This window comes from Xenia sp. Carnegie-2017, unplaced genomic scaffold, assembly GCF_021976095.1.
Source record: "Xenia sp. Carnegie-2017 unplaced genomic scaffold, XeniaSp_v1 HiC_scaffold_6, whole genome shotgun sequence".
Taxonomy (NCBI): Eukaryota; Metazoa; Cnidaria; class Anthozoa; order Malacalcyonacea; family Xeniidae; genus Xenia; species Xenia sp. Carnegie-2017.
Genome location: NW_025813526.1, coordinates 7,730,258 through 7,749,281, shown reverse-complemented (window position 1 = coordinate 7,749,281; position 19,024 = coordinate 7,730,258). Strand labels below are relative to the sequence as shown.

The window sequence follows — 19,024 nt, the reverse complement described above, 5'->3', positions numbered from 1 at the left end:
TACTGTAAAATACAGGCAAACAAGGTTTGAAAATATTTTGCAAACTGAACATCAAGATCGGAAATAAAAGTTTGTCCCAGCCAGTGGCGGATCTAGGGTACCTCAAGACCCTCACGCGAGGTACATAAAATTTTCAAAGAATTACGTAATAATTGAGATCATAGGTTTTAGTCCAGTTAACTGAGTTAAGTTACTATTTGCGATCAGCGTTCAGTATCTGATCGCAAAATACTCAAATCTGATTCCAGTTTTTATAGTTTGCTTTTTGAAGCAAAGCGATTTTTTTGAGGTACTTGTCAGCGGCTACTGAGGTACCCAAGCTTGAATGAGCATTTTGATTGGCTAAAACTTGCAGTTACCATAGTTTCTGAGGGACTTGAGGAAATTTTGAGGTACCAAGGAAAATTTTGAGGCATAAGGAGAATATTTTGAGGCACTAGCTGGTTTTTGACCTTGAACTTTGTTTGGAATAATGTCTATGATTGGTTACGATGTTCCATGTTTATTCTAACAGTGCATTTTATTGGTGCATTTTATCAACTCCCTCAAGTACAGCAAGCGTACCTCACTATTTTCGACTTTCGACTTTCGAGATACTAGTATCGTTAACATTTACCGCACGCAATTTCTTCTGAAAATGGATAGAGATTGTTTTCTAGAAGCCCAAGAGGCAATGAACAGCAACAACAAAGAAGCTCTGTTGCTTCTGTACAACGAGCTACGCGGGCAGTTGAATTCAAAGCCAAGATGTTCATCTTACTTGCTTCGATCAAAACTGGGCAATTCACTGTACCGGCATATTGTCGCTGAGACATATATTCCAAGCAGTATGAAATCGCAGGGAAAGATCTACACTGCAATCAGGTAACGATGTGTTGATATGGCTGTTCAATTTAGCTTTTATTCTACTTCTGTCCGATTACGATGCTTTATCTGAATTTTTATAAGCTTGTCAATATCTGATGTTTTGTAATTCTTATATTTTGCATTACTTGCCAGTGCAGAAATCCTTCGTTTACCAATCGAAGTTTGTATTTTATTCGAATAATTAAATAAGCGAATAATAACTTATAAATTTAACTGAAATACTGGTATACTATTTATGTAAGGAAAATTAAGAATCTGAATGAATAACTTTATATGGCAATGTTACATGTGCTTAGCTGTTTTTAAATACGTAATATAACATTATTGGATGTTTAATATTTAAAGTTACGCTGTTTAGTACAACACAAAAGAAATTTAAACTAAAGAGGGATTATTTTGAACCTTGTAGATCTCAAGCATCAGGGAATTGTTTTTACAGCTCAGTATCTTTGCTGCTTGTAGGAGACAACAGCTTAGTAAGTATTTTAAGAATACTGACTTCCCTTGAGCTATACCTTCATTGTGATTTTTACAATAAACATCCTGCATTTTCTTTGGCAGTGACTGAGCACCATGACCTTAGTCTTGTTAATCTTTTGCCATTATCAGTATCGGCCTCATGTTTAGATTCCGGCTTAAAGAATGAGGATTAATTAAGCAAGAAGCTATTTTAAATTGTTATGATGGTACCTGGTCACCTTTCTTGTGTATTCTGGGCTTATCATCAGTTATTGGTAATGAAATATTTACTTATTATCCAGATTGTGGGGACATAAGACCCAAATTACTTTTTAATAGACATGTAAACCCTCGCTAGGCAAATGAAGCAATTGTGAAGGATGTTGCTGTTCACATATTATTCTGCTATGAAGGCAAGGTTAAGTCTGGCGAGAGCTTTTTGCCAAACCATTATGTTCCTCTTCTTTGCTCAACAAAAAATGAAAAACATAAAATGTGTAACAAAAGCAAAGCATCCTGACAACTCTTCTCTACAAGAACACCAAGATATTAAGCGATTCTTCCAGCTGTCTTGCATTGATAAACCTTCTAACAGTAATTTTAAAACTGATAAGTCTAGCCTTAGCACCTTATGTATTGACAAGTCTTCTTCTCTTGATGCAACTTGCTACAAAAAACCCCCTTCTGATAAAATAGTGTCATTTAGTGAGGCTTCTTCTCTTGTTGACTGTCATATTCCCTTAATTTTGATGTTGCAACTTTCAGAGAAAAAGAAAAGGCATGAGCGATGGGGAAATTTACAATCTCATAGTAAATGTTTATAGACCAGATGAAAATTTTGAATTCCCAAAAACGAATGGAAGATCTTTTCGTTATGATTGGTTAGAAAGGTATGAATGGTTATGTTATTCTCCATCCTTGGATGGGGTTTTGTTTGCCATGTGTCCTTTTGGTGATAATTTTAAAGATAAGGCCTCAAAATTTCCAACCTATTCTCTCAGCCACTTCGTTGGACAGATGCATCCAAAATGCTAAAACGTCATGATGGCAAAGAGAGTGATGGCAAAATGAGTTTTCATGGTTTGAATGGTTTGCATGCTTCTACTTTTCCAGTTTATTCTGCCTTCAAATCTAACATGTCTGGTAAAACAAAAGGCATTAATGTTATTATTGATTCTAAGGTTAAGAAAGAAGTTGAAGGTAACCGGCTAAATTAAGTTCAATTACCGATACGGTCTTAACATGTGGTCGTTTGGGCTTAGCCTTTAGAGGTCATCGTGATGATGGGCACTATCATCCTGAAACTGGTAATTTTTCTGCAGGTGGTGTTGGGAATTTTGTTGAACTTCTTAATTTTAGAGTGCGTGCTGGGGACAAGGTGTTAGAGGACCATCTGAATTCATGTGGTAGGAATCAGACGTATATTTCTAAAACTTCCCAGAACAAGCTTATTAAATGCTGTGGTGAAGTAATAACAGATAAAATCATTTCTGACTTAAAAGCAAGCAGGTTCTACTCTGTAATTGCTGATGAGGCTCGAGACATCTCAAATACTGAACAGATGTCTCTTGTTTTGCATTTTATCGACCAAAATATGGATATTAGGGAGGAGTTTGTTGGATTTCTTCCTTGTAAATGGGGCTTAAAAGGTGAGCAGCTTGCTAAGGTTGTTCTTGATGCTTTAGGCAACCTTGGTCTTTCTATTGCTGATTGTAGAGGACAGGGATATGATGGGGCAGGTGCTGTTGCTGGTCATATTAATGGGATGGCTGCTCATTTGCGTCGTTTGAATGATAAGGCTCTTTTTACCCATTGCTACAGCCACAGATTAAATTTAGCGATTTGTGAGTCTATTAATATAATGGATGTAAAATCGATGCTCAATAGAGTTAAAAAAGTTTCTGATTTTTTTAATATTTCCCTACACGACAAATACCTTTAGAAAAGAATATTGACCTTCATGGTTCTTTATCAGCCGGTAGGAAAAAGAAATTAATAGATGTGTGTCGAACTAGGTGGGTTGAGAGAATCGACGGCTTAGATACTTTCCAGCAGCTTCTTATTCCTGTGTTTAAAACGTTGAGAGAAATGAAGAAAAATGTAGATAAAGATCACAGTCTCAATGTTTCTTCGGATGCCTCTGAACTTCTTGATCTTTTGGAAAAGTTTGATTTTGTTGTTGCCCTGGTTATTTGTAGAAATGTGTTTGATTCTACAATTGGTGTTACTCAGCTTCTTCAAGGGAAGAGTATTGACATGGATGGTTTACATCTTATTACATCGTTGAAAACTTTTGTTGTTAATGTTAGGAATTCCATTGATAAGTATCACGATACATGGTATGAAGAGTCTCTCGCACTGGCTCGAGAATTAGATATTGATGAAGCAAAGCCAAGGACAGTGGGAAGACAGACAACACGAGCTAATGTCCCCTATAAAACTACATCTGAGTACTATAAAAGAATTTTTTCTATTCCACTTGTTGACCACCTAAACTCTGCGTTGAAAGCTCGTTTCAATACTGATAGCGTTAATGTGTACAATGGGCTTAGCATTGTACCATATAAAATGATTTCTCTTCTTAACAATGGCATGAATTGGAAAGAAAAATTCAAAGTTGTTTCCAATTTTATCACGATGACCTACCCAATCCATTGGCTTTGGACTCAGAGATTTTGCTTTGGGAAACTTATTGGGTTGATTACGAAGGAACCATTCCAGACTCAATTTCAGCAACTTTAAAAGCTTTAAAATTTGAAGGCTTTGAAAACATCAAAATTATTCTTCGTATTCTTGGAACCCTTACTATCACATCTTGCGAATGCGAACGCTCTTTCTCAGTTTTGCGCGAACTGAAAAATTATAAGCGAAGTACGATGGTTTCAGAGCGTCTAAACGGTTTGGCCATGATGAGAGTTCATCAAGAAATTGTGCCCGAAACGTCAGAAGTTATCGACAGATTTGCTATGGATAACACAAGATTAAAGTTCGTATAGTCATTATTAACAACAATCAAACATCAAACATGAAAACAAGAAACTTAAAATAATAGCACCATTGAGGCAAAGTTTTGCAACCATTTAACTAAATGGCAGTCAAGTTGACTGTCCATGTCTGGCTGCTTTTTAGAAGCATGCCTAGGCATGCTGATGAGCTCTGATATTGAGCGAAACAGTCAGAATTATTGATTGTATTAAGTGCTTCTTTAATCCGGAATCCTTTTTTTGCCACTGCTTCTTTTAAGCGCCGCCCCCTGTTACCGCGCTGCTCTTACGATCAAAAAAAGTTACAGCGCTGCGGCGCTAAAACGAGCACTCATAGTAATGCTACGTTGAGGGAGGTAAACGATTGGCCTGTATCCGCCACTGGTCCCAGCAACCAACAAATGAAGCAGTAGTCTTTCAGGAAGGTCACAGATAGATATATACCGCTTTGAATATAAGAACATATATATAGCCAAATTGACCAACAATAACGAAATCCAAATTAGCCTACAAAACAAAACAACAAAACGCAAAGCACCCAAACAAAACCATCAATAATACGTAGTACCGACGAAACAAGCCTTATAAAGCCTTTTCATGTATTCAATTGTACATGGATATAATGATATATAAATCCCAGCGTAAGGATAACTCAAAGTCTACGAAGCAAGACAACAAAATAAAAATAATGAAGCGAATTAGCAATACAACTACAACATGACAAGATATTCCAGAGATACTAACAATCAAAGCTGAGACAGATATAAGAGCTAGGTTATCCCAACAAGTAAAGTAAATGCCAAAGACTAAGCATTTGCATTGCGATTTTACTGAAAATAAAGATAATTATCGAATATAAAGATTCAAGACACATTCTCACCAAATACAAGTGAATTAAATCTCAGCACAAGTCTACGGAGCTTGAAAACAAAATAAGAATATTGAATCGCAATAGCAATACAACACGAGAAGACGTTCCAGAGATACTAACAATCAAAGCTGAGACAGATATAAGACATAGGTTATCCCTACAAGAAAACTAAATGCCGAAGACTAAGCGTTTGCATTGCGATTTTACTGACCATAAAGCTAATACAAACGAATTAAATCCCAGCACAAAGATAACTCAAAGTCTACGAGGCAAGACAACAAAATAAGAATAATGAATCGCAATAGAAATACAACATGAGAAGACAGATATAAGAGATATGTTTTCCAAACAAGAAAACTAAATGGCAAAGAAAGAAACGACATAAAGAGGATAGTGCTCTGCGAGGAAAAATAGAAGAGCTTAATAGGAACTAAAGGACACGAGGAGAATCATGAAGCATAAAGCTAATACAAACGAATTAAATACAAGCACAAAGATAACTCAAAGTCTACGAGGCAAGACAACAAAATAAGAATAATGAATCGCAATAGAAATACAACATGAGAAGACAATCCAGAGATACTAACAAAAAAAACAGAGACACATATAAGACATATGTTTTCCAAACAAGAAAACTAAATGGCAAAGAAAAAAACGACATAAAGAGGATAGTGCTCTGCGAGGACAAATAGAAGAGCTGAATAGGAACTAAAGGACACGAGGAGAATCATCAAGAAATGAAAAGAATATTGACATATGGATGTGCTTTATACAAGAATGGTTTTAATTATTCAAAAATAAGTAAATCATCACATAGAGCGTAACGAAGGATTAAAGTACAATGGAACATGGACAATTGCTTTTGTATATTGGAGCTTTATTTACAACTTGAAGCTGGAAAGGAATCCTCACAATTTTGGCTAAACTGCTATAGATAACATGCTCGTCTTAATTAGCAGATAGAAAAAGCTTTACAGAAGGATGAAGAGCTTATCAGAAGAAAGGACAAAAATAGTGCACGTTTGACATTGCCTGTTAGGTTTTTATAATTACTATTTTCGTTATATATAACCGTACGTCCTCTGTCCCAAGTGCAGGAGTCACCATTGCACTGTGGTGATAGCCGGGAGAGTACGTTGTATATACACCTTGCATATATATATATATATATATATAGAGTGTATAAAAAATTTTGTCTTTACTGTACCAAGCTTGTTTCAATTCGCATGCATGTTTAGTCTGTGCGGTTTCGAGTTCTTTAGTTTCTGTCCAGTGAAGTGTAAATATACACACTAACATTGTACTGTCTTCCACGAAAATACTGTAAAATACAGGCAAACAAGGTTTGAAAATATTTTGCAAACTGAACATCAAGATCGGAAATAAACGTTTGTCCCAGCAACCAACAAATGAAGCAGTAGTCTTTCAGGAAGGTCACAGATAGATATATACCGCTTTGAATATAAGAACATATATATAGCCAAATTGACCAACAATAACGAAATCCAAATTAGCCTACAAAACAAAACAACAAAACGCAAAGCACCCAAACAAAACCATCAATAATACGTAGTACCGACGAAACAAGCCTTATAAAGCCTTTTCATGTATTCAATTGTACATGGATATAATGATATATAAATCCCAGCGTAAGGATAACTCAAAGTCTACGAAGCAAGACAACAAAATAAAAATAATGAAGCGAATTAGCAATACAACTACAACATGACAAGATATTCCAGAGATACTAACAATCAAAGCTGAGACAGATATAAGAGCTAGGTTATCCCAACAAGTAAAGTAAATGCCAAAGACTAAGCATTTGCATTGCGATTTTACTGAAAATAAAGATAATTATCGAATATAAAGATTCAAGACACATTCTCACCAAATACAAGTGAATTAAATCTCAGCACAAGTCTACGGAGCAAGAAAACAAAATAAGAATATTGAATCGCAATAGCAATACAACACGAGAAGGCGTTCCAGAGACACTAACAATCAAACCTGAGACAGATATAAGACATAGGTTTTCCAAACACGAAAACTAAATGGCAAAGAAACAAACGACATAAAGAGGATAGTGCTCTGCGAGGACAAATAGAAGAGCTGAATAGGAACTAAAGGACACGAGGAGAATCATCAAGAAATGAAACGAATATTGACTTATGGATGTGTTATATACTAGAATGGTTTTACTTATTCAAGAATAAGTAAATCATCACATAGCGCGTAACGAAGGATTAAAGTACAATGGAACATGGACAATTGCTTTTGTATATTGGAGCTTTATTTACAACTTGAAGCCGGAAAGAAATCCTCGACTCCTTTAATATAAACTCACAATTTTGGCTAAACTGCTATAGATAACATGCTCGTCTTAATTAGCAGATAGAAAAAGCTTTACAGAAGGATGAAGAGCTTATCCGAAAAAAGGACAAAAATAGTGTATGTTTGACATTGCCTGTTAGATTTTATAATTAATATTTTCGTTATATATAACCGTACGTCCTGTGTCCCAAGTGCAGGAGTCACCATTGCACTGTGGTGATAGCCGGGAGAGTACGTTGTATATACACCTTGCATATATATATATATATATATATAGAGTGTATAAAAAATTTTGTCTTTACTGTACCAAGCTTGTTTCAATTCGCATGCATGTTTAGTCTGTGCGGTTTCGAGTTCTTTAGTTTCTGTCCAGTGAAGTGTAAATATACACACTAACATTGTACTGTCTTCCACGAAAATACTGTAAAATACAGGCAAACAAGGTTTGAAAATATTTTGCAAACTGAACATCAAGATCGGAAATAAACGTTTGTCCCAGCAACCAACAAATGAAGCAGTAGTCTTTCAGGAAGGTCACAGATAGATATATACCGCTTTGAATATAAGAACATATATATAGCCAAATTGACCAACAATAACGAAACCCAAATTAGCCTACAAAACAAAACAACAAAACGCAAAGCACCCAAACAAAACCATCAATAATACGTAGTACCGACGAAACAAGCCTTATAAAGCCTTTTCATGTATTCAATTGTATATGGATATAATGATATAAAAATCCCAGATGATTATAGATGTATAACACGAAAATAGCGATCAATATTAATAAAGTTGGCTTAAGGATGTCATTTAATGTAAACATAAGTTGAAATTAAACAGTTCCCGATTAAAAATAATCGGGAACTATATCCTTCGATTAAAATAAATATATATCCTTCCCGATTTAAAATAATCTACACATTATCCTCAATAACGAACTATACACATTGCTGCCATTAGCCATTAGTTATGACTTGTTTCTTTCTTGTAAAATCGCTATTAAATCAGCGAAATATAACAAATAATAATAATAATATAATAATAATAATAACTATAATAATAATAATAATAACTATAATAATAATAATAATAATAATAATAGTAATAACAATAATAAAAAGAATAAAATAAACTACTATTTGACAGTTGTGCACAGTTAACTAGAAGCTTTCCCAGGTTTAAAAATAAATTAATTGATTGTTTAAACATGATAATACGAGGAGTTTTCAAATGAGATGGATAGTTGTAGCTTTTTAGTTACTCGGAGTTGACTGAAGCAGCCGTCAAATAATAATTTTGTTGTGTTAGTACTATTTCAAAGTATTGACACTTCATAATGACAGCTCCGGTTTGTGTATGTTAGTTTCGATAGAAACAGCTAAGTTGATGCATTATTGCAAGAACTTGTGATTTTGTCTTTGTAATGTCTGCTCATTTAAATAGTGGTATAGCATTGTTGTTAAAAAATAACATTTTCCTTTTCATTTCCTGCTTGGCTCGCAGGCTGATTCTGTTGAATAAACCTGCATCTTAAGTTCACCTGTTGTTTTTAGAAAAGTTCACAAAAAGTTCACAAACTTTTAATGTTCATGAAATGTTCATGAAGAGAGCATAAAATTCACAAATCTGATAACTTTGTTCACGATCTGGCAACACTGAATGCACAATGCTAAAAGAACATTTAACATAACATTTCTTGACTAACAGAAACATAACTGCACGTATAATAAGCAGAGTGCATGTAGACTCCACAATTGTAAAGTTAACTGAAAGTTAAATTTTTAATTATAAATGTAAAGGCATGGCAGTAGGATTCACAAGAACATTTCAACCCTTTGACCTTTGTTGGCTTGCCAGCATAATGAGAAGAACTGACAAAATAAACACAAAGTAGTTTGCTGAGCTCTTGTTGATGAATGATCAAGGTTAAAAATATGTTTAGGTAAAAGCACAATTGAAATAAGCTGAATATATAAAACAAACTTTTTTTATTACAGACATGTTTCGGCAATCTTATGCCATCATCAGTGCAAATATGTTACAAAATGTGATACTTAAATATATAAATAGAGATAAATGACTTACAGTTGACTTACAGTGGTTATTTCTAAATATAAAGGTTCTGATACATTGAGCCAAAGTTGATTTAAAGTTCTTCTGGTATATAAGGCGAACAATTGAATTCTTCAACAAGGCTCCCTTGTATAGGATAACCTCCAGTACCATTTTCAATACCGCTCTCTTGTATGGGATAAACTCCAGTACCATTTCCTATTTCCACTGTCACTTCTCCAAGACTTTCTTGGAAGACCGTCTTGCCCAGTCTCTTTCTTGGATTGGCAATCGAAGTACACACCTCTCATCATGTTCAGTGGCTTGATTTTCTGAGACATTCTGCATTTCGTTGTAATGAGTGTCCATCGATCGTAGGGTAGATGGCTCTGTATTGTCATTATGTATGTCAGCACTGCATGAATTGGACGATGACTCGTGAGAGGAAAAATTGCTTGATGATTGAAATTGAGAATACTCGGAGTCGTTATTAGATGATACCAAATTGGATGACTGGGGCTGGGAAGACTCAGAAAACTCGTTCTCAGGAGAATCACTATCAGGCAAGTCCACGTTCGATGATTGGTCTTCAGAAGACTCAGAAAACTCACTGTCCGAGGAGTTTTCATCAGACGAGTCCTCATCAGAGGATTCTGTAAGAGATGAATGATCTGTGATTCGCTTTCACAGGATGCCACATCAGATGGTTCGCAGCCCAAATATTCTCCATCGTATGATTCGCTGTAGGAATATTTATAATAATATGATTTGATGTTGGAGGATTTATTATCTGATAATTTCCATCTGATTATTTCCATCTGATAATTTTCCATCTGAGATTTCACTATCTGATGATTTACTAGAAGAGGATTCACCATCTGATAATTCACCATCTGAGATTTCTCCATTTGATGATTCGCCAAATAATGATTCACAATCTGATGATTCACCATCTGATGATTTACCATCTGATGATTTACCATTAGATGATTCGCCATCTGATGATTCATCATCTGAGGATTCACCATTTGATGATTCACAATCTGACGATTTGCCATCTGATGATTCACAATCTGATGATTCACAATCAGATGATCCACGAACTGAGGATTCACCATCTGATGTTTCACCATATGAGAATCCTCCATCTGATGATTCCTCAATGGAGGATTCGCCATCAGATGACTCATTGTAGGAGGAGGACTGTCCATTGTATGATTTTCTGCAGGAAAATTAACCATTAGTTGATTCGCTGTCGTACGATTCATCATTAGATGATTTGATGGTGGAGATTTCATTGGCTGATGATTTGCTAGCGGAGAAAACACTATTTGATGATTCTCGGTAAGAAAATTTACCATAAGGTGATTCGCTTTCACAGGATACACACATCAAATGATTCGCAGCCCGAATACTCTCCATCGTATGATTCGCTGTAGGAATATTCATAATAAGATGATTCGATGTTGGAGGATTCACTATCTGATGATTTACTAGAAGAGGATTGATCATCTGATAATTCGCCAACTGATAATTCTCCATTTGATGATTCACAATCAGATGATTAAGCATCTGATGATTCACAATCAGAGGATTCACCATCTGATGATTCACAATCAGATGATACACCATCTGAGGATTTGCCTTTCTAATTATTGTCTTTCTTGGACGTTGGTATTCTCGACATTCTCTATTTTGTCCTTAGAGATATGAACTTCTCAGGATATAACTTGTTATAGCGTTGTGATACTTTACATTGCTGAATTGTTAGTATACATATACATAGCACTGTATAAAATACATAGTCTATGATGATTTACTATTAATATTTCATAAATATTTGATTTGTTTTTACTACTGTTCTCATTTCTCATTTCAGGGACTTGTGGCTGAAATTCTGTGAATGTGCACTCACTGTTACACTGTATCTGATGGCACTATTTCGTTTATTTTGATTTGTTCACTGTGAATTTTACCATGTGTCTCTTGGTTAGAGTTTATGTACATCTCATCATGGTTCCATTGGTTCAATGTTAATGTATTCCCTGTGTGTCTCATCATGGTTCTACTGGTTAATGTTCATGTATTCTTATATCTCATCATGGTTCTACTGGTTGATATTTGTGTACTGACTGTATGTTTCTCATAAGAACTGAAAGGTATGATATATAGATATACATCATGTAAATCTACACTAGTTAAACTAGCATTAAAACTTCAGAATAGCTTTACACATTTTTAAGCAAAATTGGGTTTAAACTTTGAAACATCAAAGTCTTTTGGAAATAAAAAGGCTGTCTTCAAGTAGAGGCCCCCTGCTGTCAAAATTTGACATCTAATTACCATAAATGCTTGTTTTTGCTTGTACCCTGAGTGCAGCAGTCAAATGGGAGCCATGCTAAAGGTATGACATGCAAATGAAGCTGCACCTATTTTAAGGGTCAAGTTCACACAATGCTCTTATGAATCGTATGAAAAAGTTTGAAAGGTAATATATTTTTCTCTACTGAAAGTGATGATTGTAAAAATTCAAATGCAAGTGCAACAGTGTTAAACTTGGTCAGCTAATTTATAGGACTTCAAATAAGAGACTACAAACAGTGCAGACACAACACCAATCTCGAATGAAACTCTGAGTTGAACACATCATGTAAACTGAGTCAACCATTTGAGTTTCATACCCGCATCATGTGACCAGGTCTTTGTGTGCTCATTTTAAAAAGTTTTCTTACCGGAAGAAGTCTCTATTTTCAAACTTTGTGTTTTAGGATTTCTTCCTCTGTAAAGCAAATAAAAATAGTACTGCGTTCATTTAGAGTAATTGTTGCCTATTACTTTTATTTGTATTTTGTAGAATATTTATTGATAGTAGACATTTCAGTACACCAAATACTGTTATGAACAAACATAAATAGCATAAAAATTCTAGATCAAATTAACCATGCAATACTGTCAATCAAAACATCAACTTTTAGCCTTTATAAACCCATACACGGTATATAGAAGAAAGAAGACCATTAAGAATTGACGAAGTGTTAAGCTTTTAATTCCTGATGAGTATGCTTCTCCAACTGATGCATTATTGATTATTGAACTGTTTTTTGCTGTTCGAAGTTAGTAATAAATTCCCAGGAGCAGAAAAGCTTTTGTGCTAATAACAAAGATTTATAATATGAGCATGTATCTGACAATATTTTATGTGCTTGCAGACTTAGTATGGTAATAGGCATTGAAATTATACCATACATGAATTTCCAAAGTTATTTTTTATACACCCTGCATAAATACAGTAGTTAACTAGTATATATATATATATCATCGCAGGCTCAAGTTTTTTTATTATAAAATGTATTATGTCTAAAAATAGTCATAATACATCTTATAATAAAAAAAACCGGGGGGATCGTTTTTGAGGCAGTCAGCGGTAGTAAACATAAAAATAGAGAAGGGTGAGCCTGTGATAATATACATATATATATTAGAATAGTGGAGAAGAGTAATATAAAATATATAAAATAATAAAATATATAAAATATATAAAATATATAAAATATATAAACAAGAAGATTTTATAAAAAGATATATATTTCAAATACAATACAAAATAATTACATTGATGAAAGTCCAAAGTCAATTTTTAAAAATGATTAATATGGAAAGTCCAAAGTCCAATTTAGTAATACAAATTGTCACGCTTCAATGATTCATCCACATTAAAGAAACGATAAAAGGACTAAAAATGATGATAAACAAGTAAGTGTCATAATGTTAATAAATATTAAATATTAAAATATGCTTACCAAAAATTGGAATAAATTTAATCACAAACACCAATATTAACAGGTCTGAACTAAACGTTGTTGCTTTATGAAGACAGAAAAAAATCCAATATGAAGAAGACCTGTCATAAACAAGTATTGACCATCATATTTCCAAAAAAATTTCACATCTCGAATAATTGAATTAATTCTACTTTTGAAAGACATCTTCTCTCTTTGAGTGACTGAATAATTATGATACAAGTGGATATATATATAAGTGTATAAAGATAGAGATAATTGTAAAAAAATGAAATTTATTGTAAAAATTGAAAAAAGTTTGAAGGAAATTGAAAAAAATAAATTTAGAAATGGAAAAAAATGGAAAAAATTGCAAAAAAATTTTAATAAGAAAAAACAATTTATTACATGTTTTTACAATTTAAAATGTTATATTAAAAAGTTTTTAAAATAAACCACTAGATTCACCAAATGACGGGGTTTTTCCTCTTTTAATAAATGATCCCATGGGTACACCACCAAATCTTGATTGAAAAGATGCATCAAATGCTAATGGATTTTCCTCCTTACTAAGTAAATCAAATGATTTTTTAGCAGTAGATTTTCCAATCCAGTAGGTGTAACAAATGTTGATTTTTTAGTTTTATTATTTTCATCAACATTGTTATTTTTTTCTAGTACATTAATTTTATCAAGTAATTTCAAATGTAATAAAACATTTTCTTCCTCAATTTTTGTAATCATATCTTTTATTTCTTTAATTTCTTTTTGCACTAAGATGTTTGTTGTTTTTATAAATAAAGATATTTCTTGTAGTCTTGTTTTATATCCTTAATTCATTTTTTTTTTTTTTGTATTTTCTTTCTGTAATACAACAAAAGTTGGATTACAAATGAATATATTCTCATTTGAGTTTTGTTAATATCATATCTTACCTTTGTATAATTTCTTTCTTTATGAATAAATTAACTTCTTTCAATTTTTTTGTAATTCTTTCTTTTCTTTACAGCAAGTATATGTATGATAAAAAATACAATCTGATGGGTATACTGGTAATGATGCGTTATTTAAAAGCTTTTGAGATCTTTGACATTTTTTACAATAAAAACAATATTTATAAAATAATTTTTTATATCTTTCATTTTCAAGAAAATTATCACTTTTATTTTGAAGAAAATTATCACTTTTATTCTCCATTCAAAAATTCAAATTTCTTACAAAAAAGAAAAATAGAATAATGTGTTTTTTTTTCTTTTTATTTCTTTAAGTTCTTTCTTAATATATCTTTTATTTTCCCTCTTTTTTTTTTCTTCTTCTTTTATCGATTGAATTTCTTCTTCAATTTTTCTTTTTAATTCTTTTTGTCTTTACAGCAAACGTTTGCATGATAATCAATACTTTCTGCTCCAGTTGATGTTGGTAAATTTTTCAAACTCAAATAAATTTCGTAATGAAAACATATTTTGCAATAATAGCAATATTTATAAAACAATTTTCTGTATTCTGTATTGATTTTGCTTGTATGGTATGTTTTATATGACATTTAAGTTTTTTCTTTCTTTCCTTCTTCAATAAAACTAATTTCTTCCTCAATTTTTTTTATTTCTTCTTTTTCTTTACAGCAAACATACAAATGATGAAAAACACAATGTGTTGGATTTTTTGGTAATGAAGCACTATATAAAGCCTCCATTTGATATCTTTGACATTCTTTACAATAAAAGCAATATTTGTAAAATAATTTTCTATATCTTTCATTTGCAATACTAATTTTATTTTTATCCATTTTTCCAAAATAAATCACCTATTCTCCACTAAATGTTAGTATGAAAATGAATAAAGTTTACAATTTAATGAGGTTACAATAAACTATCATGTTTTTTTTAATTTCTATTTCTTTCTTGTATGCTTTTTTATTTTTTTTCCTTCTTTCTTTTCTTTTCGATAAATTCAATTTTTTTCAATTTTTTCTTTAATTTTTCGTTTCCTTCACAACAAAACTCTGCGTGATGTTTGATAGAATCTTCAGTTGTTAATGGCGCACGTCCATAACACAATAATTTAATATTATGAGTTTGACAAAATGAACAATTAAAACTATATTTATAATCTAATTTGATGTAGAGCTTAAAGATGTGATCATAGGGTATAGTTATTTTACTTATTTCTCTATTAGAATTTAGTTTCTTTATATTTTCATCAACTATTTCTAGTTTCTTTGCAAAATATTCTTTTTCTTCTTTGTTTTCTCTGCAGCAATTGTCAGCATGAAAATGAATACGTTGTAATTGACTTGAAATGAGTATAAATTATGATGAATTTTATATTTTGACACGTTTTACAAGAAAAGCAATAATTATAAAATAGATCTCTATATATTGCATTTATGTTAGCAATAGACATTTTTTACTTAAGTTTTTATAACCTGTCTATTAGTAATGAATACTAATACAATACTATTAGCAAAAACTATCTATATTTTTTTTCTCTTTTAAAAAATACTACAGACTTTATATAGTTTTGTAATAATATAAAGTGTTTTTTCTTTTCCATTTTTAAATTCTTTTTGAATTTTTTTATTTATTTTTTTTCGTATTCAATATGATTTATATGGTAATAATAAATTCATTAAAAGATAATTCACTTATATATTTATAATTATTTGGTAAAAGTATATATATATACATTTACTACAGTTAAATTCAGTTAAAATTCATAAATTTTACCTATTTCACTTTTACCCATTTTATTTTAAGTGTGTTCTCTTAACTCTATTGATATAATATGGAACAAAATTTAAAAGAGCACAAACATATCTTTCTGAATGGGAAAAATACCTGAAAAAAAGAAAGATTTTCTAAAAGATATGCTTGTTTGTAATGAGAAATTGGTTTCTTCTATTCATGATTATATTCGAATTATTAGATATATTTTGAAGAATGAACAATTGTACAATGATTTAAGAAATACACCATGGTATAATGAAGAAAAAAACGAAGAGCTGGTTTTTGACTTGAATAAATATGAAGAAAATGAACACGATTTGTTTTTAAAGAAAAACGTAGATAACGAAGTATTTATTTATTTGGTTGGTTGCTGTTATAAACATTTGTTGTGAAATTTACTATTCAATCATATCAATAGTATCGTTGTATGAAGTTTTGGTTTGTATATTGTATATAAAGATATCAATGGCATCTATACCTCCTGAAACTTTGGAAAGAATAAATAAAGCTTACGAGGAAGAAGAAAGAGAGAGAAAAAAATTTTTAAAAAAAGTGGTGTTAGAAAATGAAGTTACTTTATGTTCATTAATTCATGGTTATATCGATTTGTTAAACGCTTTGTTAGTTTCTTCTGATTTATATAATGATTTAAAAAAATGGCATGGAGAGGATTTAAAATTCTCTAATATTGTTGGAAGTTATTCTCAAATGTATGTGAATACACTCAAGAAAAATGAAAAAATCAAATTTATCTACCTTTTGGTTTTTCTGATTCCACGTATAAAGATTAACGAACAAATGAAGACATGAACAAAAATGGATGAGAACTTTGTACTTGTAGACAGTGTTTTAACTAACGAATATTTTTATAGAATTTACCATAAAAATGATGAACAATATGATTATTTTAAAATATGTATGCAATCTATAGACGATAGTGGTGTATATAAAGAGAATGCATGGATTTGTAAACAAAAAAGACATGGTTTAAATACAGTGAAGGAATTATTAGAGAAGATAAAACTATTTTAAATATGGATAATGGTGAGAGTTTTGTGCGGTATATGAATAGATATTTTGATTTATCTCGTGAGACTAATCAATACTTTTTTGACGAATATTTTGAAGCTGTTAAAGAAAGAGAAAAAGATAAAAATTATAGCTGAAATATCGCTCGAAAATTATAGTAATCAAGTTCAAATCACAAATTACGTGTTGGAAAAAAATATTGCAGAACAAAAGATAAAGGATTTAGAAGAAAGACTTCGAATTGCTGAAGAAAAGAATAAAGATTTTGTGGAAAGACAAGAAACATTATTTCTAACTATTGAAGAAATGAAAATAGTAATTAAATCTTTATGTGAAAAAAAAAAATGAATTGCTTGATATAAATAAAAAATTGCTAAAAAAACTTGAAGACAAAGACGATGTCCTAGTAGTTGATTAATACATATATATACTCATAACTGTATTAAGAAGAAAATTTTATTATAATTTTTTATTTGAAATTGATGATGAATGTGAATAAACAACAATTTTATGGGGATTATATTTTATTTTTTGGTATACAAAAATCTCAAGAAGTGACTGCTTTAAAATTAGATGTTGAAAAATTGAATGTAGAGATTGAAACTCTTAACCACAAGATTAAAGAGCAAGATATTATTATAAAAGAAAAAGAAAAAGAAATTGATAGAAGAAGAAAGAAAAAAAATTATTGTATGAAAATGGAAAATAATCATGATGATAGTGATGTTATTTATAATTGTTTATTGTTTATATTATGTATTATTTTTATTATTTTAATTTTTGTTTGGGTGTTTATATAAAGAACAGTAAGAACAATAAGAACAATAAGAAAAATGGATGATTCCTACATTTGTCTTTTACTTATAACTGGTTGTATTTTTTTTAAATTGAACGAAATACATTCTATGAAAGTAGAATTTTTTAATAGCAGGTTAAAGATTTTGGAAGAAAATATCACGGAATTAAAGACTTTATTTGATGAACGTACTTGAACGTACATGATGATGATGATGATGGTGTTGATGTTATTTTTAATTTTTTTTGTCAACCTTTTTATTATTTTTATTATTTTTTTTGTTTGTGCGTTTAAATAAAGAGCAATAAGAACAATAAGAATGGAGAAATGGCTGAAGTGAAGGAAAATGAAAGGGTTAAATATATTGACTTTACTTCATTATATCCATGTTGGAAGAAAACATCAAGGAATTAAAGATTTTATTTGATGGAAGTCCTCGTAGATGAAATGATTATAACGTTTCTTGTGACATTATTATTTTTTCATTAATTTTTCGTGGTATATTTGTTATCACTGTTATATTATTGAAGAGGATTTATGAAAAGATAAAATACCAAGAAAAGAAAATTCTGGAGATACAGAAATTTATGAAAATACGTATTTGTTAGAAGAAGGAACTATCTGTATTGGTGGTGATGATGAATGGGAATAATTTAATTCATTGTTATTTTAATGGAATTTATTTGTTTCAATTCGACGAAAAATTTTAAAAATTTTTTCTAAAATTATATTGTTGACTTTTATCAAAGAATAACGAGTTGAAAATTACTGATCAAAAAAATTTATAATTTTATTTTAAAATATAAATCATATCTCAGAGACTATAATAATATTTATATAAATGAACAAAATATATAGAAAAAATATTGGTAAAGAATTATATTTTTTAAGGGACCATATATTAATATAACAAAATGGAATGGGATTAATGAAAAACATTTGTTGATAATTTTGTAAAAAATTTGTTGATTTTTGTAAAAATAAAAATTGTCGATTTTTGTAGGGTATATATTCATCTTATTTTTCATGTTTTGTATCATTTGATTTCATATACTTTCAAACAACACATCGATATAAGTTTTTTAAGGAAAAGATAAAACAAATGGCTCAAGAGTTTACCATTTATA

General features: G+C 31.0%; 1 protein-coding gene and 1 long non-coding RNA gene across 3 annotated transcripts; both read left to right on the top strand.

The window, feature by feature from the left end:
• Positions 1-400: 400 nt before the first annotated feature.
• Positions 401-11,506, top strand: LOC124457866. Of its 2 annotated transcripts, XM_047008035.1 has the most exons (3): positions 402-864; positions 1,277-1,343; positions 11,447-11,506. In XM_047008035.1, the coding sequence occupies exons 1-3, from the start codon at positions 638-640 to the stop codon at positions 11,468-11,470; spliced, it is 318 nt and encodes a 105-aa protein (XP_046863991.1). In that variant the 5' UTR covers positions 402-637; the 3' UTR covers positions 11,471-11,506. The 2 variants fall into 2 exon arrangements, with proteins under 2 accessions (XP_046863990.1, XP_046863991.1); XM_047008034.1 differs by lacking the exon at positions 11,447-11,506 and having other exon boundaries at positions 401-864; positions 1,277-1,820.
• A 96-nt stretch (positions 11,507-11,602) lies between these two features.
• Positions 11,603-15,215, top strand: LOC124457865. Its single transcript, XR_006952848.1, has 2 exons — positions 11,603-11,726; positions 14,969-15,215. It is a non-coding gene; the product is annotated as an uncharacterized LOC124457865 (long non-coding RNA).
• Positions 15,216-19,024: the final 3,809 nt, after the last annotated feature.